The sequence below is a fragment of the Bradysia coprophila genome (assembly GCF_014529535.1).
Source record: "Bradysia coprophila strain Holo2 chromosome IV unlocalized genomic scaffold, BU_Bcop_v1 contig_81, whole genome shotgun sequence".
Lineage (NCBI taxonomy): Eukaryota > Metazoa > Arthropoda > Insecta > Diptera > Sciaridae > Bradysia > Bradysia coprophila.
The window spans coordinates 1,466,782-1,492,126 of record NW_023503375.1 but is presented as its reverse complement, the minus strand read 5'-3'; the positions used below and the strand labels follow the sequence as shown (position 1 = coordinate 1,492,126).

The 25,345-nt window shown below is 36.9% G+C and overlaps 1 protein-coding gene and 1 long non-coding RNA gene across 6 annotated transcripts in view; one reads left to right on the top strand and one right to left on the bottom strand.

Annotated features, from left to right (window-relative positions):
* LOC119072205 (serine/threonine-protein phosphatase 6 regulatory ankyrin repeat subunit B-like) overlaps nucleotides 1-25,345 on the top strand; it is a 149,812-nt gene that overhangs the window by 92,889 nt on the left and 31,578 nt on the right. For 3 of the 5 annotated variants that reach the window (XM_037177374.1, XM_037177376.1, XM_037177373.1), the window contains exons 37-42: nucleotides 1,344-1,448; nucleotides 1,533-1,631; nucleotides 11,763-11,861; nucleotides 11,933-12,031; nucleotides 12,236-12,340; nucleotides 12,423-12,521. In XM_037177374.1, the coding sequence (XP_037033269.1) occupies nucleotides 1,344-1,448; nucleotides 1,533-1,631; nucleotides 11,763-11,861; nucleotides 11,933-12,031; nucleotides 12,236-12,340; nucleotides 12,423-12,521 (606 nt within the window). The remainder of the gene's footprint in view (nucleotides 1-1,343; nucleotides 1,449-1,532; nucleotides 1,632-11,762; nucleotides 11,862-11,932; nucleotides 12,032-12,235; nucleotides 12,341-12,422; nucleotides 12,522-25,345) is intronic. The other 2 variants (XM_037177375.1, XM_037177378.1) reach the window with 2 other exon arrangements.
* Nucleotides 8,059-25,170, bottom strand: LOC119072224. Its single transcript, XR_005086814.1, has 3 exons — nucleotides 25,155-25,170; nucleotides 15,920-15,922; nucleotides 8,059-8,270 (listed from the first exon to the last, which is right to left on the bottom strand). It is a non-coding gene; the product is annotated as an uncharacterized LOC119072224 (long non-coding RNA).

The following is a 25,345-nucleotide window of genomic DNA, read 5'->3' as shown; positions in this document are numbered from 1 at the left end:
CGTGTGTAATTGATGGAATTCGAAGCAGACGGTAAGGGCAAAGTGCTTGGCTATGTTCATAGATGACGAATCCGCAATAAAAATTTGGTCTGTCTGTCCGTCTGTCTGTCTGTCCGTCACGTCGATATCTTGAGTAAATCAAATCCGATTTCAAAAATTACTGAAAGATAGTCAAAATAGGGAGGCTAAGTTCGAAGATGGGCGATTTTGGGATGTCCCCTCCAGATTTAACGTTTTCCGAAGATATCTCTGGCCAGTTAAAGGCTACACTTGTAAATGATACGTCAAATGAAAGGTATTTAGAATACCGATCGACAAAAAAAAGTTTATGGAAATTGAATGACCGACTCGTTTGTTAGACCCCTTGGTGTGAACTAGGTGCAGGGCGGCAAGCCGTTTTTGCTTGTAGGTTGGCCAAATGTGAACGCATTAAGATGGATTTTGCTTTATTAGATAGGTATTGACCGTACCAATCAGGGAAAAAAAAGTTCATGAAATTCGGTTCACCGGAGCGTGAGCTAGGTCTCTTGGAGTGAACTTATATGAGGCTACTCGGCTGTACACTGTACCGTACAGTGTACAGTGAAGGTGGTGTTTTTTGTTAATATCTCGAGTAAAATTTGACCGAATTTCATGAATTTTTTTTTGTTTGAAAGGTACTAACGAATGTAAAGCAGCCCTACTACTTTCCACCTCCTAACAAAATGGCCGTCGGCCGCCATTTAGGATTTTTGTAAAAACAATATAAATCGATGAAAATGATAATTACAAAGTCTCTGATCAGTGGGAAGTGTTGTTTGTGTTACATTTGAAATGAACGTCGTACGGGGCTTAGTAATTGCGCTAAGCGCAATTTTTAAGAGGTACACATTTCATAAGAATTTAACTTTACCAACGTTTACGGCCGCAGTAGGCTTACGGTAAGAGTAGGGCGACGGACGAACTAGGGTCACGTGTGCAATGGATTTACGGGTTTGTACGGGGCTCAGTCGCAGCAAACGCTACGACTGTTCTGACGGCTCGTTTAATGTATTTTTAAGGGAAGTGTCCGGATGTCTTCTTTTGAACACTTAAAAAGTCTGCAATATTTCGTATAATATATATTACACACTTGTCACGAAGAAGTCGAGGCTTGCCGAGACTGATAGTGACAAGTGTGTACTCTATTTTATTACATAAGCGAAAACGAGACAACAACATACACCTGAAGTGTAATTTTTGAATTATTGTTCTAGTTAAGTAATTTTGACATCCGAACACATAATTGCAATTTTATTCTCGTCCGTCGTTAACTATAAATGTATAAAATAGTGATAAATGAAATTATTATTTTCATTGTTTAGTTAGTGAGAGATATAATTTTGCTGAGTTTTTGCTGAATAACGGAGCAGATCCGAACCTTGCTGATGACGAGAAAATGGTCCCATTGCATGTAGCAGTAACAAATGGTAATCTTGACTTTTAACTTGCACAAGACTATTTATGTTACGATTAATTAACTTCTTGTTTCATTCAACAAAAAAAAAAAACAGGATATGCCAAGATCGTTGAGCTATTGATTCAGAAGGGAGTGAATGTAAACTTTGAGGACAAGGATCAGATGGGACCATTACATTTTGCCGCCGATAATGGTAATTTCCGAAATTACTATTTGATTTATATAGCATTAACAGCAGAAAATATGTAAAAACGTATCGTTATATGTGAGGGGTAAACCACTCCCAAATAATCTTAAATAATCACCAAATAATCCTTCGAAAAAAAGAGTGGATCACCCCTCGGTAATATGAATGATTATTTTCGATATAAGTGAGGTGTTCCAAGGTTGGTTCCTAAATTTTGGGATGAGAGATGATTCCTCTGGCACTACCTAACTTCCATTGGATTTTTCGATGGATTTGGGTTATTTTCGATATAAGTGAGGTGTTCCAAAGTTTGTTCCTAAATTTTGGGATGACAGATGATTCCTCTGGCCCTTCCTAACTTCTATCGGATTTTTCGATGGATTTGGGTTATTTTCTATATAAGTGAGGTGTTTTAAAGTTGGTTCCTAGATTTTGGGATGACAGATGATTCCTCTGGCACTTCCTAACTTCTATCGGATTTTTCGATAGATTTGGGTTATTTTCGATATAATTGAGGTGATTAGTTCCTAAATTTTTAAATGCAGATTCGGATAGAGTATCTAGTGAAACGTCGAGAAAACACTTTTTCGCGTTTTCGGATGGAAGATATAGAGGATATAAATTGCAACCAAATAACATAACAGAAAATCAAACCAAACTTCCAAAACAACTGTTATCAGTCAAAAACACTCAAACAGTAAAAGTGACGCAAGTCCCTGGGCATACTTCCAAAACAACTGATATCGCTGTAGGTGACGCATCCTGCGCTTGTACGCAAAAAAAAAAATTGCGTCACAAGTGGCAGATGTTGCGAAAATTGTTAAAATAGGGGAAAAATACGTCCTGAAAGAATGTACAAATGAAAAATAGCCGAATCATCTGCCACTTTGTGACGCAAAATATTTTTGGTAAAATTTTTCTTCTAGAATTTTTTTGGCCAAATTTTCATTTCATTTATTTTTCATAAAAATAAAACACAACAAGTGACCTGCGTAGCTCCAGTTTGTAACAATTCTAATGAGCTACTTTATTACACATTATTATATTCAATAGTTAAAGTAGAAAAATCCTAGTCATCAAGTAACATTTCATGCATTACACAAATTATTACAAAACTAGGATTGCAAGCAAGGGACAATTTAAACATCAAAAGACTGGTAGCATGCAAGTTATTCAAAATTTCATTAAAAAATAAGTAGACGACGGCGTTTCATTAACTTGATCATGGATAAATTAAGAGTTTCTTTAGATTGACGGACGAACCAACAAGTACGCCTTTAGTGAACGACAAAACTGACTGATGTTAAGAGAATTTCTAATCATTGCTGCCGTAATTCGCATGTCGGACTTAGTGCAAAATTTAAACAAAAGAATTCTTTGTTTAAATTTTGCACTAAGTCCGACATGCGAATTACGGCAGATTGGCGGAAGGCCATTGAACAACATGGGATCAGAATAAAGCAGGCATCGTTTGCCATAATTCGAAGAAATTTTAGGCTTCTTGAGCAAGTAAGAATGCCTAGTGTTATATCGATTGAGGTTGCAAGAGAATTGCAGCGAGTGATTTTTGCTTTGACATTTTTTGCGTACAAGCGCAGAATGCGTCACCTACAGCTATATCAGTTGTTTTGGAAGTACGCACAGGGACTGCCGTCACTTTTATTCTTTGAGTGTTTTTGACTGGCTTATGATAACGTCCACGATGTCATTGATGACAGTAAACGCCAACGGACCAAGCGGACTTCCGGGTGGCACTCCGGAATTTGTCCTCTCCAATCTGTTCATAATTTGACCGTACCTTGAAATATCGACACAACCATTTCGACAATTTTTTGCCGATGTCAAACTTTGCAAACTTCAACATCAACCTCCGAACCTAAATTGAATCGAATACCACTTTGAAATCTCCGTATTCAAATTCAACTGATAATGGTCTTCAAACGCATCAGCTCTTCAAATAGAACGCACTCTGTCTTAGGAGGAAGGAGTCAGGCCTAAGTGATGCGCTTCATACATTTTTCCCATGCATTTGAGAAAGGAGATATGTATAGAAAACGCGGATTGGCTATACTTAACTTTCTAAGCCTTTTTTGTCACAAAGAAGTATCAGAAAGCTGAGAATATTAGTTCGTTTTAAAAACTTGAAACGCCGTTCCTAATTTATTCTTTTCTTTTTTAGCAAATTGAATACCAGAACGCGCCTACAGTGGTCAATCACGCCGGTCTAAATTATTTTTTGGATTCTCAGAATTTTGTAAATTTCTGGAGAATTTCTATAGAATTATTTTGTTGTTTTACAAATTTCTTTGGAAATTTACAGAATTCCGAGAATCCAAAAAAAAATTCGATCGGCGTGATTTTAGAGTGACCACTGTGCTACACCATGTATTGAAATGCTATCTTTTCTTTTAAAAGTCTTTCATCTTGAGATTCGTAAATGAAAACATTACATGAAAAACAATCTACAGTCTCCACACCATCGTTATTCACTGTCCTACTGAGCACGTCGAAGTGATTTTAGCAAACCGGTTTGCTTCGCGTATCCCTATCCATTCAAATGTCTTTTAAATTGCGGCAATACAAACTGCACCGTACTTTTCTTGTTAATTTTCGAAATAAAAATCAAACTTGAATTTTTAGCGCTCGATCATTGACCGCATTTTACAGTGCGAATCATAAATTATGTTTCATAACACGTGTGCTTGATCATGTTCATGTTTTCTTTTTGTTGATTTGCTTTCAACTATGAGAAATGGAAACAAATCAATGAAAAATGAACTTTTACCGAGCCACATGAAATGAAATTGATAGGTTTTATAGTGTTACAGATAATATAATTCGTATTAATTGGTTCAAACAAATGTTTGATAGGAAAAAATCATTTTCAGGTACAGATTTTCCTCATCAAAGATTCCTGGTCAAAAACGGGAAAGTCTGACCCAACATAGTTTCTGAATTGTAGTTACATTAGCCACCATCCTACTGACAGCAGAAATATAATCTTTAAGGGAAATGCTCCATTAGATTAAGCAAGGTCCTTCTAAATGTGTTGGAAATCGATTGAATTTGGTCAACTTCAACAACAAAAAAATCTTAAATTCTTCCACACACTTCCTTGCGCCAAAATTTGTTTTGGAGCCCCCCTCAAATTTGTATGACGATCATATTTCACTGAGCAACCGATACGCCACGACGCCATCTTGTGGATGTAGCAACATCAAAGTTGTCACTTTACATTACGACTTTTTCGAAGTTTTCTCGAAAATTGGCCATGAAGGTATCCCAACAAAAATCTCTTCGAGAAAAGTGTGACGCAGTCTTTGAAGTACAATTTCTAAAATGAATGATATCGCTAGAGTTGACGCTTTCAGCTTCGTTACGCAAAACTTAAATTTTACACCCAATTTTAGTTCAAACAAGCTGGCTTAGTTTTTCTCATCATCTGCCAAATAATTTTTACCAAAAAAAATTTAACTGGAAACAACCAAAATTCTACCAAAAAAATCTGCGTCGCATGTGGCAGATAAATTTTCTTGCTGGTCTGTTCCTGAACATTTGCCACTTTGCGACGCAGATTTTTTTGGTAAAATTTTGGTTGTTTCCAGTCAAATTTTTTTTGGTAAAAATTATTTGGCAGATGATGAGAAAAACTAAGCCAGCTTGTTTGAACTAAAATTGGGTGTAAAATTTAATTTTTGCGTAACGAAGCTGAAAGCGTCAACTCTAGCGATATCATTCATTTTAGAAATTGTACTTCAAAGACTGCGTCACACTTTTCTCGAAGAGATTTTTGTTGGGATATCAGTCGTTTTAGAAGTTTTAGAACACTGCTTTTTATAACAGTTTATAACAAAAATTCGGAAATTTGGCGAAATTTGAAAATTTGACGAAATTCGAAAATTTGACGAAAATTGAAAATTTGACGAAAATCGAAAATTTGACGAAATTCGAAAATATGACGAAAATAGAAAATTTGACGAAAATAGAAAATTTGACGAAAATCGAAAATTTGACGAAAATCGAAAATTTGACGAAATCCGAAAATTTGACGAAGAAAGTAATTCTCTATCTGCCACCATTCAAGAAATATCTCCAAAACCCCAATTGACCCACCCATTTCCAACTTTCGACATTTTTCACATATGCCCCTCTGTTCTACTCGTAAAACTCTGAGACTTTGCCGAAGAAAGTAATTCTCTATCTGCCACCATTCAAGAAATATCTCCAAAACCCCAATTGACCCAGCCATTTCCAATTTTTGACATTTTTCACATATGCCCCTCTGTTCTACTCGTAAAACTCTGAGACTTTGCCGAAGAAAGTAACTCTATCTCTCATAATCGCAAAAATATTAGTCCTTTCATCCTACGCTCGAGTAGCTCAAAATTTGGTCAGTCTAATAACTCTAGCTCAAACGAATCTGCCCCGATTTTTTAAATTATTTTTTTGTTCGAATCGTGTTACGAATACCTTTCATTTGATGGGTCGCACACCTCTGTAGGTTTCAATACAGCTAAGCTACAGACGAAAACGCGTTTCCGACCCTCGAAACCCACACTCAGAAACCACTTCGAGGCCAATAAAACAAAATTCTGGTTTTTCGTGGGGTAATGGCGTATCACATATTCATTTTTATGCCCACCCTGAGGTTCCTGCAAAATTTCATGGAGATTGGCTGACTAGTTTCCGAGATCGACCGTCGATAGATAGATAGATAGATAGATAGATAGATTGATAGATAGATAGATAGAAACATACAGAGTAAGTTGAAAGATTTTGATTGTTTGGGAAAAGTCAATTTGGTGTATTTTGTATGAAAAGTGACCAATTTCAAAACCATGTATCTCCGGCAATTTTAAACCCACATAGTCGAGTGATAGCTCGTTTTGCTCGTATTTGAAGCGAGAATATGATAGAATATGTTTTGTGGTGATATAAACCAAAGGGTAGAAACTGAAATGTTCGGCTATATATAGTTGCCGCGTCTCAAAAAAATTTCTTCGTTCTTTTTTTCGAAGTTAGACTGCGTCAAGTCCTCCGCTATCGCTCCGGACATGATTGAAGCCCTCTATAAGGGAAATTATTTACAAAAACTATGGTAAAGCGTGGTTTTTTGCATTTTACGGCCGCTCGCATGCTTGTGGCAGCTCCTTTATGTGGCAAAATGAATTGCCGAACCCTGAAAACCCTTAATAGCGCATCCACGCCGAAATTGCGCTCAACTCGCTCGCGTAATAAGCGTTTTAAAATTGCCAAATTTCAAATTTAACTTTACTTTCTCCCCGAAAACGCTATAAAATAATTTTTCTCCTCCGCCATCGTATTCTACGCCCTCAAAAGTACCTTATTCAATGCCAAAATCGTAAGGTCGGTCCTAATGTATTTTTTTCCCATATTTAACCCTTAAAAATGGACCTAAGCCACTTCTTAGATTTTTAAAACCGGCGCCGGCCTTCGGCCGTCGTAAAATAAGTGCTGTGACAAATCACAGTTTAAGAGGGGTTCGAAGAGATTTATCACTGATTCAATAGACTCAACATAAATGTCTTCGAATTTCCACGGTTCATCATCTCTAACATAAACCGATTCCCATTTCAATCATCGATTTCCCGGCGGATTATGTGTTTTCATGCCTCGGGTATCGTATAAACTACGGAATTTTTCTCAGCCCTCAGCGTGAAAAGTTGAATACGCATCTTCGACTTCGTTCCGGCTACAACTCGCCTAAAATTGCCTAAAATATACCGTCCACAACAGATACGTAATAGTCATTTGTGTACCTGATTTGCACGATTGATTTTAGGCAATTTCGCGGATTGTAGGCCGAACGGAGTGAGGCTTACAAGCGAAAGTGCCTTAAATCAATCGTCCAAAGCAGGTGCACATGTGAGTTTTCATGCAAAGGGCCGAAAACTCAAGAAAAAATCAAAAGTTACCCTCATTTTTGGCCCGAAGCATGAAATAGTCATTTGTGTACCTGTTTTGGACGATTGATTTTAGGCAATTTCGCGGATTGTAGGCCGAACGAAGTGAGGCTTACAAGCGAAAGTGCCTTAAATCAACCGTCCCAAACAGGTGCACATGTAAGTTTTCATGCAGAGGGCCGGAAACCCGAGAAAATTCGAAAAATTGCCCTCATTTTCGGCCCCGAAGCATGAAAATAACTATTTTGTTTACAAAAAAGTCATAGAACAATTCCATGTAATGTTTGCACAGTGTACTCTTGCGAACTTAAATGAAAATAAATCAATGTGATTATTTTTGAATGAATAATTGGTATGGTAAGTGCAATATAGTGTACGTTTTTGATTGAAATAGAAATTCTTCTTCGAAAAGATTAATCGAATTGCGAAGACTTTTTTATCTCAAATTATTTTGTTACACAGAAATGCGTTTCATTTCGCTATCAAACCATGATTACCGCACCTCCCTGCATACAAATAACTAAATTACGTAACTCAATGTAAATTCTTAAATAAAAGTTAAATGAAAATTCTTCGCAGTAACCACTTTTTCGTTTTCAAATTTGCCTCCAATGCGGCATCTCACGGCGACTCCTGTCTAATATAATGTAAATGGCAACTCGTACTAAAAACTACTCTATTTGACACCAAAAAATCTCTATTACCCTGCTAGGTGCTTTGACTTCTGTAAATTGTCGAAGTGTCATTTGCATATCTTGTTGTCTCGTTTTCGCTTATGCGATAAAAAATAATATGCACGCATGACAATCCGTCTCGGCAAGCCTCGACCGCTTTGTCATACGTGCATAATATTTATTTCAATCGGATTAATATCTTCCGAGATACAAACCTTTGAAAACTCGATCTGATCAACATGTACGACGTAAGAACACGTTTTGTTGAGTCATACATCGAAACGAAACAGATATCGTTTCGATTGAAAATGAAATTAATTTGAAGGGATTCTGCAAGTCTACGTGAATATTTGATAAAAAAATAAAATAAAACAAAAATTTGACGAGGAGCGAACCCAAGACCACCGCATAAAAGTGACGCGCTCTAACCGATTCGGCTACTGAGACTTCGAAAGGAATGGATTTGTTGACACTTTTTGTTTTGCACAATGTGTGTGTTTATGTGTGTATCAGTATATTTTCCAGTTTTCGTTTATGTATGACATACTCACCGCGGAACGATAAAATCATATATGCGGTAGTAGGGCTACACTCGATCGTTGCACTTCTGTACATAACACACAAACACTCGCTAACGCTCGTTCGTGTTATGTACAGAAGTGTAACGATCTCATTACCCCTCCTACCACATAATAATTATAATTAATATTTACCTATCAAAATCAATTTACTGATAAATATGCTAGTATATAGCTCAAAATACCGTTATATAGCTCATTATAGCTAGATGTCCATATATGGGATTCTTGAAACACATGAAATTCGGTCAAAATTTACTCGATATATTAAAACAAAAAAACACCACCTTTACTGTACGGCCGAGTAGCCGGTTGTGAGCTCACTCCAACGAACCTAGCTAACGTTCAGGTGAACCGAATTTCATACAATTTTTTCTTGATTGTATTGGTGCAATACCTATCTAGAAGAGCAAAAATAGTCGAAATACGTTCAAATTTGGTTGAAACTGCTTGGCGTCGTGTATACCTGGTTCACACCAAGGCGTCTAACACACGAGTCGGTCATCCGATTTCTATAAACTTTTTTGTCGATCGATATTGTAAATAGCTTTCATTTGACGTAGTACTCACAAGTATATCCGTTAAATGGCCGGAGATATTTTCGGAAAACCTTAAAGTACTTATGGGGCCTCAGCTCGGGAGGTGTCGGCCCAAAATCGCCTATCTTCGAACTTGGCCTCACTATTTCAACTACCTTTCAGAGAAAAAAGAAATTTGAAATCGAATTTGATTTACTCAAGATAACGACGTGTCAGACGGATTTAAATTTTTTTTATTGTGGATTCGTCATCTATGAACATAAGCAAACATATGCATAATTCTATAAGCCCCTTTGTACTTCGTACGGGGCTAAAAATAAAATTAAGTCTACATTCCGAGTTCTTTAACAATTCTTGTTTTAAATTCACTTCGATTATCACAGTCACAGACAATGTGTTCGTATTCATTGATCAGTCTTATCAAACGTGCAACTGGTTGATTCGACAGGTAGTTCGTACCATACCTCGGTTTGTTTAAGAGGCACCGGTGCTTAGCTCAAATTGTAGCCTACATTTGTGTGCCTCTTATTTCATTTTTGATGATATCTTTTCATCAGAATCCTTTTTGAAAAATGTACGACCGCAATTCCGACCACGAATGTGCTAGCTTTAAATCAAAATTAGTTTTGGTTGTAGTCGTTTGACCAGCTCTGAGAAAAGTGAGCAGTTTAACGAAATTTTCATAAACTGCTCATTGTTCTCAGAGCTGGTCAAACTGCTACAACCAGATCTATTTTCTGTTGAAAGCTAACACATTCGTGGTCGGAATTGCGGTCGGACATTTTTGAAAAAGGAGTCTGGTCGAAAGATATCATCAAAAGTAAACTAAAATCCACTATTTAAAAATCGCCCTAATGTAGGCTTTTCACGAAAGTGTCGGTGCCTCTTAACAATTTCAAAGTCGAAGATCGCCGATCATATTCACTCTCACTGTACACAAACTTTGAGGAAATCAAACTGTCCTGTCTTTGATTATGTCGTATGACATCATTATGTCCACCAATTTCCTCCTCAATTCAAGATTTTGTAGTCCAACATGTCTGCTTCGATCCTCGTATGGTGCCAATCGGAACGAAGCAGCATTTCTGTGACTATCTAGTAGATAGATGACAAACTGCTTTTGAATTGATTCAATGTCATCCTTGTAAACTTCCAAGGACGGGTTCCAGATTGTAGACTAGGGCCTGCAACAGGTCGAACGATGCGGAGCCTGAAATTGGCTGATCTGATCAGGTCAGGTCAGGTTCAGGTTGCTTCGAATGAAATAACCTGACCTGACCTTACTTTCAGGTCAAACTCAGGTTCAAATGACCTGCTTCAGGTTGATCCGTCCTGATGCCGATCCCTACGTAGACGCATTTTCCAATCTCGATGTAACGTATGCCGCATACAATGTTCATTGTGTCTCGATTGTGAAGTTGCCATTTGAGTAGTGTTTATGCATCCAACAATTTGGATGCATTTCCTTGCTGTCAGCTCACAGTGTTGACCCAAAAGAAACCATCTGTCCATCAAGATTCCAAGATTTTGACTTTTGTCTCTTTCCTCCAATACATGTTCGCTCATTGTAGACGTTGTGTCGATGAAGGATGTATTGTCTCGATAAATGCTGAAAACTCAGCACTTTCCGGTGTTGAAGCACAAACGACGAAAAACGTCGAATTATGATAGTAAGTCATTTGTGTACCTGTTTTGGACGATCGATTTTAGGCAATTTCGCGGCCTACAAGCGAAAGTGTCTGAAATCAACTGTCCCAAACAGGTACACATGTGTCGATGATATCTACTCGATATCGGTTACACGGCATACACGCAAAAAAATATTACCATTTCGTTACCAAGAAGGTGACATTTATTTTTTATCACTCGATCTACGAAAGTTGTAATTTTCAGTTCTCGATCGAGATGTGAAAGTCAAAAAATGCAAGTTATGTGTTTTCATCTACCTAGGTGAAATAATAGCAGTAAAAAAGTGCTATTATTTCGCCGTCGGTAGATAAAATAGCGTATTCACCTCTGTCCATTTGTTTATTTTGACACTTGGGGTTATAACATTCGCCTTCGGCTCATGCAATAACTCCCCAAGCGTCTAAATACACATGTGGACAGAGGTGAATAATCTACTAATACCGTTTTATACATAATGCGAAAGTAGACTCCCATAAATAAGTCTACTCTTATTCATCAGAGTCGAAGTTGGTACTCTTTTCAATGAATTATTATAGACATTTTGTAGTTGTTTTTTGTTTGCAATCGGTGTAATTTGAATAAATTAATTTTATTTTTTATATCCCCGTAGCTTATTTTGAGTAAACTTATCAGTAGATAATGTATTTGTGTTGAATTTCTTTACTTTCGTCTCTTGTGACCCAACTAACCATTATTTTTTGTGTTGCTAGTATAAAACTGACTACGTTTCTAGGTTTCGACAAGATTGCAGACATTTTGATTAAGGCTGGAGCGAATGTAAATGCGTTGAACAATGATAAACGGACACCTCTATTTTTCGCAGCTAACAATGGTATTTCTGAAAAAAATTTCATCTATTAAATCTACCGAAAATTATTAATTATAAAAACTAAATGTTTTAAGATTCGGTGCCTGTCGCAAATTTGTTGATTCAAAATGGAGCTCAAGTCAATGCCCAAAACAAAGCAGGAGATTCAATTTTAGCTGTTGTCCTTAGAGAAGGTAAGTAGTTGGTAGGTTTCTTTGTCGGTTGATCAAGAAGGTGTCTTTAATGTATTTTTAAGGGGAGTGTCCGGTTGCCTTCTTTTGAACAATTAAAAAGTCTGCAATATTTCGTATAAAACTAATTGCATTTTTATTCTCGTCCGTCGTTTATAGTTAATGTATAAATTAGTGATAAATGAAATTATTATTTTCATCATTTAGATAGTGAGAGATATAATTTTGCTGAGTTTTTGCTGAATAATGGAGCAGATCCGAACCTTGCTAATGACGAGAAAAAGGTCCCATTGCATGTAGCAGTAACAAATGGTAATCTAGACTTTTTTTTGACTCGCATAAGATTATTAATGTTACGATCGGCTAACTTCTTTCTTCATCCAAAAACAAACAGAGAATACCAAGAATGTTGAGCTATTGATTCAGAAGGGAGCAAATGTAAACTTTGAGGACGAGGATCAGATGACACTATTACATTCTGCCGCCAATAATGGTAATTTCCGAAATGACTATTTGATTTAAACAGCATTAACAGAAAATATGTAAAAACGTACCGTTATATGAATGAATGAAATTTATTTCACCGCCAAATACTGGCTGAATAATTAATTGATGATTGATTACAATACAAACATAAACACAACGTGTATTTTTTAGATAAATTGAATTTTATGAAGTGGCGGTTGTGTAACATGTCCAGATTTGAATGTAGGGCGCCAGAACAAGGACTTTTTAGGTAGCTATATCCTTGTTCTGCCGCCCTACATTCATATCTGGACCCGGCATGCTCAACATCCGCCACTGTAACATCTTTAGTTTCCCACTAAATCTAACTTTTAGTCCTCCTTCTGGACACAGAACGCATCTTTCAGACTAATGGTATAGCATGTTTAAAGTAAAGTTGATAAAAAATATGCCTATATTGTCAGTAGCATGGCATGCGTAGTATCTTTGGAAATGTAGTGACATCAGCTACCCGACACACAAACAAAAACAGAAAATAACGTTTGATCCAGATCTGTTAAAATGGCATGAACTCTCACTTTCAATTTATTTCAAAAACCACCTGCCGACTTTTTTCTTTCTTTAGGCCTAAAATGATAAGGAGACCATTACTTTGCATTACACTTTTAATTAGACTTTGTTCAACCACACCGTGTAAAACAATAAAATTAGTCAAATATTCCAAAAAGTTAGTCCTATTGTGATACGAGCTCAGATCAATCGGAGCCCCGTACGAACCCGTATATCTATTAGGTACGTGACCCTAGTGCGTCTGTCGCCCTACTTTGACCTTAAGCCTATTGCGCTGTAAACGTAGTTGAAGTAAAATTATTATGAAATCTGTGCATTTTAGAAATTGGAAATGAACAACACAAATTTCAAATTGACCTAAAATTTTAATTTACATGCACAGCGGTCCAAGGACCGAAATGTAACAATTTTTTAAACCAAATTCTAGTCAGTGTCAAAAGCCTTTAATGTGAAAGTCTTCATCTGTCTCAGTTCATTCCCTTCCCTTCTGAAAAGCTGTGAGCCCAATAATATATATTACACAATTGTCACGAAGAAGTCGAGGCTTACCAAGACTGATTGTGACAAGTGTGTACTCTATTTTATCACATAAGCGAAAACGAGACAACAACGTAGATCTGAAGTGTAATTTTTGAATTAAACTTCTAGTTAAGTAATTTTGACATCCGAACACCGCGCGTATGTGATAATAGTATATTACTTCCGAGGTTCCAAGTTGTGTATTTGATAAGTGAGGTGTTACAGCCCGACCCGAAGGGGAGGGCTGTATTCCCCACTTGTCAAATACACAACTTGGAACCTCGTAAGTACAATGCTTTACGTGATTAGGCAATGTAAATGAAAATGAAACATGCCGTAACACGTAAAATCACTTACATAGCCCACTCTTTTCGTTGCTATTGAGTACGAATAAATAGCGGAGGCAATGTCGATAGCACCACACGAAGTCAAATGTAACCAATTTCTATTTAAACAGCTATATTAATTTTTATCGTTCCGGAGTGAGTATGTCATACATTAAACGGCTCTGTATTAGTTATTTATCTACCAAGGTAGGTATGAAGGTATTTTTTCGAACTAGATGTCGATTGTCGATCCGAGGCGAAGCCGAGGTCGATAAGACGTCGTGTGCGAAAAAATACCGGTATACCTACCGTGGTAGATACAACGTTTTTCGCAATTTCGGGCCATAATCACCTTTCCAATGCAAAATATTACCAAAATTTCTACCAAACATTCACATGCAAACATGAATTCATTTGAACGATCAAGCAACCTGCACTATATACACATTGCAATGTGATGTATAGAGACGCGCTAAATAAAATCAAGTAGTCAATGCTTAGTATGTACTCTTCAACAATACGTTCTGTATAATTGTGTGACTCTATAGCCGAATGGCTACGGTCGTTGCTTGGTGTTTGGAAGAATTTTGGTGTTGGATGTTCAAATCCTGGTCTGTGCAAAGTTTTTATTTATAAAATTTAGTCTTTCTTAAAAGTACTAAGCTATGTAGAGTGCGAAAAAAATGTGAAAAAGCCCAAGTGCGAAAAAAATAATCAAAAACGCACTGTGAAATAAATACCTTCAAAACGACATTAAATGGATGCATGGAAAGGTGATGATTATGGCCCAGAATTGCAAAAATAAGCTTTAAATGATACATTAATCTATCGTCGACCGCGACCCGTCCCTAGAAGTTTTGTTTTACTCTGCTTTTAAATGAAAGAAACTAAACCGTTCAATTGTTGTGTTGCATTCGCATATATGAAAGAAACTCGGAAAAAAATCCTGACACTCCAATGAGAACCGAACTCGGAAACTTTGTGTGAAAGCAAGCAGTGCTAGCCATTCGACCACTGAGTCTTCGAATATGTACGAATTGCTAAATTGCTACTTGGATTCTCGCGGCTAATGTGATTCAATTCGAAAAGTACATAACGTGTGCGACTCATGACGTAGTGTGTGTGGGTAGTTGTTATGTGAACCCTTTCTCTTGTATTTTGTTTACGATGATTTATATTACACACTTGTCACGAAGAAGTCGAGGCTTGCCGAGACTGATTGTGACAAGAGTGAACTCTATTTTATCACATAAGCGAAAACGAGACAACAACATAGATCTGAATTGTAATTTTTGAATTAAACTTCTAGTGAAGTAATTTTGACATGCGAACACCGCGCGTATGTGATAATAAATATTATGTACGTATGAGAAAGCGGTCGAGGCTTATTCTTGCATATTCTTTTTTATCGCATAAGCGTAAACGAGGCAACAAGATATGCGAATGACACTTTGACAATTTACAGAAGTATAATGTTTGTATATATATCCTAGGTGAATAATTTTTCCGGGGAATCCGTATGCGATAAAAATAATTAAATTTCGACTAAACGGATTTCAATCATACAAAATGTCAGTGTGTAGTGCGTGATCTCAGGACTTCTGTAACGTAATTAGTTTTTCAATCGGATTAATATCTTCCGAGATATAAACCTTTATAAACAGATATCGTTTCGATTGAAAATGAAATTAATTTGAAGGGATTCTGCAAGTCTACGTGAATATTTGATAAAAAAAAGCAAAAACAAAAATTTGACGAGGAGCGAACCCAAGACCATCGCATAAAAGTGACGCGCTCTAACCGATTCGGCTACTGAGACTTCGAAAGGAATGGATTTGTTGACACTTTTTGTTTTGCACAATGTGTGTGTTCATGTGTGTATCAGTATATTTTCCAGTTTTCGTTTATGTATGACATACTCACCGCGGAACGATAATCATTTATCTCCTGCAAGCTGATATTTCATACATTACGCGTTTCTGCATATAAACCCAAACACATACATAACCACAGCCTATACGATTGGATAATTCACACATAACCCACCTAGGGTAAATTTACTTTCCATCTACTTATTTGAAAGAAAAAAAAAAAATCGCCGAACGGCGGAAGCGAACACGGGACCAGCAGCATATCAACCAAACATGCTGACCACTACGCCAACAAATCACATAATGCGATGCAATTGGTGTCGGTAGTGGTTCGTTAGTCACTTCTACATCGATCAAATAATCAGAGTAGTCGGAATGATGTGATTTGAACGAAATGTTGAGGTGGATTAGTATATGTGTGTGAGTAAGTAAATAAAGAATTCTCTGTATGATGTTTTTTTTGTTGTGAATGTTTTAAAACAACATGCTTAATTAATTAATTTTAAATCCAAATTTTTGTGGTTATTTCGCTAATGTATGAAATATCAGCTTGCAGGAGATAAAACATTGTTCTACCTTGGTGTATATTTCCTAATCACTTCTTATACGAAGTTATTCTCGAAATATACACCAAGGTAGAAAATGTACTATTATCGCATACGCGGTGTGATTCCCCGAAAAAATTATTCACCTAGGATATATAAACAAACATTATACTTCTGTAAATTGTCAAAGTGTCATTCGCATATTTTGTTGTCTCGTTTTCGCTTATGCGATAAAAAAGAATATGCACGTATGACAAGCCGTCTCGGCAAGCCTCGACCGCTTTGTCATACGTGCATAATATTTATTATCACATACGCGCGGTGTTCGGATGTCAAAATTACTTAACTAGAAGTTTAATTCAAAAATTACACTTCAGGTCTATGTTGTTGTCTCGTTTTCGCTTATGTGATAAAATAGAGTACACACTTGTCACTATCAGTCTCGGCAAGCCTCGACTTCTTCGTGACAAGTGTGTAATATATAATATGCGGTAGTAGGGCTACACGGTGAGCTTTAAAAAAATTTTATTCGACCTCTCGTGCACATGGGATATTTTTATGGGAATGTGCTCAGGGGCCTCCCAGGATGACGAAATGACTATTCCCAAAATGTTTCGATGGGAAAATTTTTAATAAGATCGATTTTTCGTTTTTTTTGGACCTACGGGAAGCTTCGAAGACTGTTTGGACCTTACTGGTGAATCGTTTGAACACAAAAATATAGTTGCTGTTTAGCCTGAGATGTAAGCTTTACAGCGATACCAATCATGACATTCATGACTACCAACAAACATCTTGTATGAGGCATAGTCATTCAACTAGATGCCTGCGAATTTCAAAGGCTGTATCACACGTGGATGATTTCTATTTTGTCTCAAAAAGTATGTTTAGTTATTTTACATAATTTAAGAGGTGAATAAAGGTCGTACTTCTGTACTGAATTCCAAACAAAATTTATGTCTTGAACCACCCTACTGTACATAACGCACAAACTCGCTAACGCTCGTTCGTGTTATGTACAGAAGTGTAACGATCTCATTACCCCTCCTACCACATAATAATTAATATTTACCTATAAAAATCAATTTACTGATAAATATGCTAGTATATAGCTCAAAATATCGTTATATAGCTCATTATAGCTAGATGTCCATACATGGGATGCTTGAAACACCCCACACTCATAACCAACCACTTCCAACTAATCAGTAACTTTGTATATATCACGTCCACAGATTTATATCGTTCTTACAAAAATCCAAAATGGCGGTTGACGGCCATTTTGTTAGGTGGTGAAAAATAATACGGCTGCTTTACATTCGTTAGTACCTTTCAAACAAAGAAAAATCATGAAATTCGGTCAAAATTTACTCGATATATTAACAAACAAAAAAAAACACCACCTTTACTGTACGGCTGAGTAGCCGGTTGTGAGCTCACTCCAAGCGACGAACCAAAATGCCTCAGTGACCCACTAATCGAATGTGCTGATTATGCAGCGATGTCAAAATACATAATAATTGGGTTTCCGCATATGAAACAACAAAATACTGTTCCCAATTTATTGAGTTTCACAACTTGGTGTGATGACACAGGGTCATCACAGGCTAAAAATAAAATTAAGTCTACATTCCGAGTTCTTTAACAATTCTTGTTTTAAATTCACTTCGATTATCACAGTCATGGACAATGTGTTCGTAGGGCCTATTTTTAATTCATTAAATTCATCAAATTCTTGAAAATTCATGAAATTCATTAGAATTCACGAAAATTCATTAAAATCATTAAATTTCATTAAATTTCATTAAAATTCATCAAAATTCATCAGATTTCATTAAACTATATTTTCAACTCAAATACAACAAAACTGTCATCTTCATGGTCAAGAAGCGCAAAAAATTAACGTATGGGCAAATGAAATTATTTCTACAGTTTTCGTGCCCGTCTCGATCTTTTTAGAGGAATGACCTCATAACAGAACTTTTTGCTAGTTTTCGCCGTTTTCTTCGAATCGAACTCACTTCAACTTGATTTTCATCAAATCCCAATGATTTATCTGCCACATTTACCGATTCGGATGGAAGACTTTCGGAATCGGATAGAGGACTTTCAGAATCGGATAGAGGACTTTCGGAATCGGAACTGGAAGCTTGAATTTCGACAGATGGCCGGTTAGCATGTTTTTGTACTAAATGGTGTTTCACCGTTTGGAAATGCCATCTGCTTTTCCCAATCTTGATAGACTTCGTATGTTCTTTTTTATGTCTGTAATATGGTTTGTACCCTTTGTATGTGTTGACTTTCAAGGACCAGCGAAGTTTCCGAAGACTCACAAAAGAATAATTTAGAGACAAACACGTCTATTCCGAAAGATACTTTTATTTAGAATAATTTCTCTTTACTTCGATCACTAGATTAGATTCCAATTACCGGTGACTATGATTCTATGAAATTGATAAATCAACAGTATGCAATGCTGAATTTCGAAGTACAAATCAAGACTGGGCAGTCCATAAAGTATGTGCGCGATCCGTCTGCGTTTTTGGTTCTTGAACTAATGTTTAGAACCAACTCTTCCTGAATAATCTAATAGTACAAAAATGTTCAGATCAACGTTCTTGAATTACAAAATCGAATAGTTCGATTTTAAACATAAATTATGTTATATTTCAGACTACAATCGTTTAAATCATAAGTTATTCTTTGAAATTCATCAGATTTCATGAATTTCATCAAAATTCTTTGAAATTCGTTAAATTTCATCAAATTTCATGAATTTCATTAAAATTCACGAAAATTCATTAGGAGAATTGAAAAATAGGCCCTGTCGTATTCATTGATCAGTCTTATCAAACGTGCAACTGGTTGATTCGACAGGTAGTTCGTACCGTACCTCGGTTCGTTTAACAATTTCAAAGTCGAAGGTCGCCGATCATATTCACTCTCACTGTACACAAACTTTGACGAAATCAAACTGTCCTTAATGTTGCCTTTGAATATGTCGTATGACATCATTATGTCCACCAATTTCCTCCTCAATTCAAGATTTTGTAGTCCAACATGTCTGTTTCGATCCTCGTATGGTGCCAATCGGAACGAAGCAGCATTTCTGTGGCTATCTAGTCGATATAGATGACAAACTGCTTTTGAATTGATTCAATGTCATCCTTGTAAACTTCCAATGACGGGTTCCAGATTGTAGACTAAGGCCTGCAATAGGTCGAACGATGCGGAGCCTGAAATTGGCTGATCTGATCAGGTCAGGTCAGGTTCAGGTTGCTTCGAATGAAATGACCTGACCTGACCTGACCTTACTTTCAGGTCAAACTCAGGTTCAGGTGACCTGCTTCAGGTTGATCCGTCCTGATGCCGAGCCCTATGTAGACGCATTTTCCAATCTCGACGTAACGTATGCCGCATATAATGTCCATTGTGTCTCGATTGTGAAGTTGCCATATGAGTAGTGTTTATGCACTTATGGAAGAAGGCACCACTCACGAATTGAGTTCAGACGCGTTATCTATACACTGCGAAATTAGCCAAATTTAAACGGTTTAGAATTGTGTGAAATTAAGTGAAGATTAAGTAATGTGTCGAATTAGCACAAAAAATAGTTTTTTTTTTCATAAATAACTGTCGAATTTAGCAAATTATTGAAGAACAACTAGTAAAAAAAAATTGACATTGAGATAATTTGAATACAAGAGAAAGACGAAGTTATGATCGATATGGAATGCTGTTACATATGCGAAAGTGAAACCACATCGTCTGATTGTATTAAATGTGAAGGTGTATGTGGATAGAATATGCATGCGAAATGTGCAGGTATATCAAAAACAATGTTAAAGGGTTATAAACTCGATAGCATGTACTATATATGTGATAAATGTATTGGTTTCTCGATGATTGCGATAAACAAAAAGCTTAATAAAGTGTAGGGGTGTGCGGGCCGATGTTTTTTTGAAGCCCGTCCGGCCCGAAGCCCGGTCCGAAATTCATTTTTAAAGCCCGGCCCGAACTGGCCCGACGTATTTATAGCCCGTCCGGCCCAAGCCCGATCGGGCCGGATAAAAACTCGGACGGGCCGACATTTTCGGGCAGCCCGAAAGCAAATTTCATATAAAAAAGTGCGCGAAACTTTGAAAATCGGGCCAAAAATTTGATTTTTTAGGTCCAGTCCAAGCTCGGCCCGACAGATTTGAAGCCCGCCCGGCCCAGGCCCGGTCGGGCCGGATAAAAACCCGGGCGGCCCGACATTTTCGGGCGGCCCGCACATCTCTAATAAAGTGATGAGTATGTTTCATATATATGACGAAAGAGTGATGAGACACGATAAAGATGTGAAGGTGTTATTGGATTCAATGAGTAAATTAAAAGATCACATTCTAAACAGTCCACCGGGTGTCTCTGAAACTCTGAATGTTATGAATAAGCAGAATGTTGATATGTCTGCAAGTGAAGTACACAAATCAAATAAATCAAAAAGAAATAAATCTGATGCGGTTATCCTTATTAAAACAAAGAAAAATCAGAACTGTGACAAAACGGAAGACGATGTAAAAAAAAACATCGATCCGCAAGGCTTAATATTTGATAAAATGTGTAAAGGCCCAAATGGTGGCATAGCGATTGTTTGTGATGAAGGTGAAGATTAGTGAAGATTAGTGAAGATTAGTGTTCGTTCAAAAATAGTTCAAAGTTATTGGTATCGACAAACATTTGTCTGAGTGTGAAATTTTAAGTGCAATAATAGTTATTTATCTACCAAGGTAGGTATGAAGGTATTTTTTCGCACTAGATGTCGATTGTTGACCCGAGGCGAAGCCGAGGTCGACAAGACGTCGTGTGCGAAAAAATACCGGCATACCTACCGTGGTAGATACAACGTTTTTTTGCAATTTCGGGCCATAATCACCTTTCCAATGCAAAACATGTCCTACATATTGTTCCAAAATTCTTGTGTATACAGAAATTCATTTGAACGATCAAGAAGGCTGCATTATAATACACATTGCAATGTGATGTAAAGAGACGCGTTGAATGAAATCGAGTAGTCAATGCTTAAGATATACGCTTCAACAATACGTTCGGTATAATTGTGTGACTCTATAGTCGCTGCTTTGTGTTCAAAAACCTTTTGGTGTCGGGGGTTCGATTTATGGTCAATGCAAGATTTTTATTTATAAAAATTTAGCCTTCGTTGAAGGTAATAGGTTCTTTAGCGTGCGAAAAAAGTTAATATCGCACTGTGTTCAGAAATACAGTGAAATAAATGCCTTCAAAACGACATTAAATGGATGCATGGAAAGGTGATGATTATGGACCGGAATTGCGAAAAAAATCAAAATTCATTTCTACAAGAAAGTGATGCAAAAATTGTCCAATTGTATGAAGTTAAAAAAAGCAAATTGACGAATGTGATTATCGAATTGGACAGTGATAATGCTGACATGTGTTTGAAAGTCGGCTACTTAAAAATTATGTGGTCACGGTGTCGTGTGTTTAAACAAATTAATCTGTATTCTTGTTACAAATGTATGGGCTTTAATCATAAAGCGTCGGAGTGTAAGAACACCGAAGCGAAAGCATGTAGACGTTGTGCAGAGGAACACGATGTAAAGCAATGTAGTTCGAGTGAGATTAAGTGCCATTAACTGTAAGGTCGCCAACAAAAACTATGGGCTCAAACTGAATGAGGATCATATGGTGAACAGTAAGCAATGTATGGTGTATAAAAAAAGGTGCAAACATTGCAGAACAAGTTTAGTTTTGATTTCAGTGATTAGCAATCAAAGAAGTCCTTTAGTGAAAAAAAAGACGAAAATGTAATTTACATAAATGTTAGAAAGTTAATGGCACATATTGATGAAGTTAGAGAGATTGCAAAGAGAAAGAAACCTATGATGATGTTACTAACTGAAACGTGTGTGACTGATAACATTGATGACGTTGAAATTAATGTAGAAGGTTATATGTGTTACAATTTAAATTCGCATACGAGGATGACTGGAGGATGTGTGGCATACGTGAGCAAGAATGTGAACTCCGATCTTCTGATGGCTTCTGCGTTAGATAAGAGTACATGGATTTTATCTATAAAAGTAAGTCATTTCAACGAACATTGTGTGTTTACAGTAGTTTACAATTCGCCAGCCGCCAGTAAACGAAAATGCATCCAATTCTTAGAAGATTGGTTTGAGAACGATTTTGATTGTGCAAAGAACAACGTTATATGTGGTGATTTTAATATGGATCTAATGAAGAAGGATTGTTATGCCAATAAACTAAGTGAATTAATGCAGTTTTATGGTGTTAAACAACTAGAAAATGAACCGACGAGAATAACAGAGTTTTCGAAGTCCAAAAGTGACTTAGTGATGAGTAATGTGAATGTGAAGCTTTTGTGCTTAAAGAAGACAAGATAAGTGATCATTCGACCATTTCGATAAATGCAAAGTCATTTTCCAAGGCGTTGGACGATAATGTGTACGTCGATAAATGAGTCGGTTATTCGAAAGATAAATTTATTCAGAATTTGAGCCAATTCGAATGGGATGGTTTAGGTGCGAAATCATTGAATGAGAAGACTGAGATATTTTTGACGAGAGTGAAGGAAAGTATAAGTGAATTTATCAAATCCGTGAAAGTGATGAAGTCAGATGAAAACAAATGGTACGATGATGAATTGAATCAACAAAGAGTTAGACGAGATGTGTCATACAAAATTGCTGTTATTACATCTAGTGAAGCGAGCTGGAAACGGTACAATCAAGAACGAAATAAATATTGTACAATGCTGAGAGACAAGAAAAAGGCATTCATAGAAGGCAAGCAGTTAAGAACGTCACGATCCTCAACAAGTTTATAACTGGTAGTGATCACAGGATGGTTCGTGCAAGAGTCACGTTAAATACCAGATTCCAAAGATCAAAACTAGTGAAAAAACGCGAAAGGATTGACGTTAAACGACTGTACGAACAAAGTGAAGAGTTTGCAACACAGATGAGTGCTGAATTGGCCGACATAGACAACCAATACGAGACATTAGACGAATTGAACAACAAAATCGTCGAATCAATCAAGGGTTATATGGAGATCAAATGCAAATCTATTCATTTAAATGAATCGAAACTGAGTAAAGAAACACTGGATTTGATAGCTAGCCGAGTAGAGTTGATAAAAAACGGAAAGAGAGATTCAGTAGAATACCGAAACTTAACAAAAACTATCAACAATGCAATGAGGTCAGATCTAAGGAAATATAATGTCCAACTGGCTCAAAATACAATTCAAGCGATTTGCAACATGAAAGTTTTACGATCCAAACTGATGAGTGTGAAGAAAGAAATCTTCAAATTACGAGACAAAACAGGAACGATTCAATCGGACCGAAATACGATATTAGATATCGCCAAAGAATATTACGAAGATTTGTTTTCATCGAAACGTCCCCACCCGAATTCTTCGACAGAAGAAGACAGACCAATCGTTAGGAACGTAGGATCAGAAGATCTGCTTGACATACTTGTTGAAGAAGTAAGGGCTGCAGTAAACGAAATGAAAAACGAAAAGTCACCTGGAGAAGATGGTGTACCGATCGAAGCCATTAAACTAGGTGGAGACTCCCTATTAAGTGCACTAACGGCTTTGTTCAATCAGTGCCTCCAATGGGAAAAAATCCCGGAAGCATGGGAAAATGCAGTGATCACATTACTGCACAAAAAAGGGGACATAACAAAGCTAGAAAATTACCGGCCCATAAGTCTTTTATCGACACTGTACAAGCTATTCATGAAAATCATCACAAAAAGGAACACGAAAACGTTTGACTTCTACCAACCAGTCGAACAAGCTGCATTTAGATCAGGTTTCAGCACGAACGATCATTTACAAGTGATGAGAACATTAATTGAAAAATGCAACGAATACAAGATTAGCATAGTCTTGATATTCATAGACTTCGAAAAGCTTTTGATTCAATTGAAACATGGATGGGACTCATTGGACGAAAGTAGAGTGGACTCAAGGTACTCCAAGGTGCTCAAATATGTGTACGAAAATGCTACGTCATGTATTAAACTTCATGAGAACACGACGAAATACAGGCTAGGTCGAGGTGTAAGACAGGGTGACACCATCTCACCGAAACTGTTCACATCAGTCCTAGAGAGTGTTTTCAAGAAATTAGACTGGAGCAAAAAGGGAATCGACATAAAAGGAGAATTCCTGAGTCATCTCCGTTTCGCAGATGACGTTGTCCTAGTCGCACTAGGTCTAGACCAAGCACAAGTCATGTTGGAAGAGTTAAATGAAGTGGCTAACAACGAGACCAAAAGCTGCAGATGACTACAGACCAGTAAACTCATAGTGTACTCTTGATAAACTGATCGAAGCGATTGTGAAGGATCAACTGTTGGAATACATCGAGAAGCATCAGTTACTTTCGAAATGGCAATCAGGATACCGAAAAAAACACTCGTGTGAAACTGCTTTAAATCTGGTGATCGCTGAATGGAAAGAGCTCAAAGACATTAATGAGTCGATTCTTTGTGTATTTCTGGACCTAAAACGAGCTTTTGAGACCATCGATCGAAAAAAACTGTTGGGCAAGTTGAGTAAGTTTGGAATAAGAAACAACGCTCTAAAATGGTTCGAAAGCTATTGGGATGGACGAATGCAGCGAACGAAAGTTAATGGAAGGTTATCGAGCACTATGGACGTTAAACTTGGAGTTCCACAAGGTTCTATTATTGGAGCTTTTCTTTTTATAATGTACATAAATGATATGCCGGATATACTGAAAGACGTAACGATCAACTTGTTCGCGGACGACACATTATTGCACATCAGTGGAAAAAATATCGAAGATATTACGAATAAAATGAATTGTGAACTGAAATGTATAGTCGATTGGCTTAACAGTAAAAAACTAAAATTAAATGTTAAAATGACCAAGTGTATGATCATTAATAACAAGAGCGGTTTCAATGACGTTGACGTAGTAATAGATGGTGGAAAAAT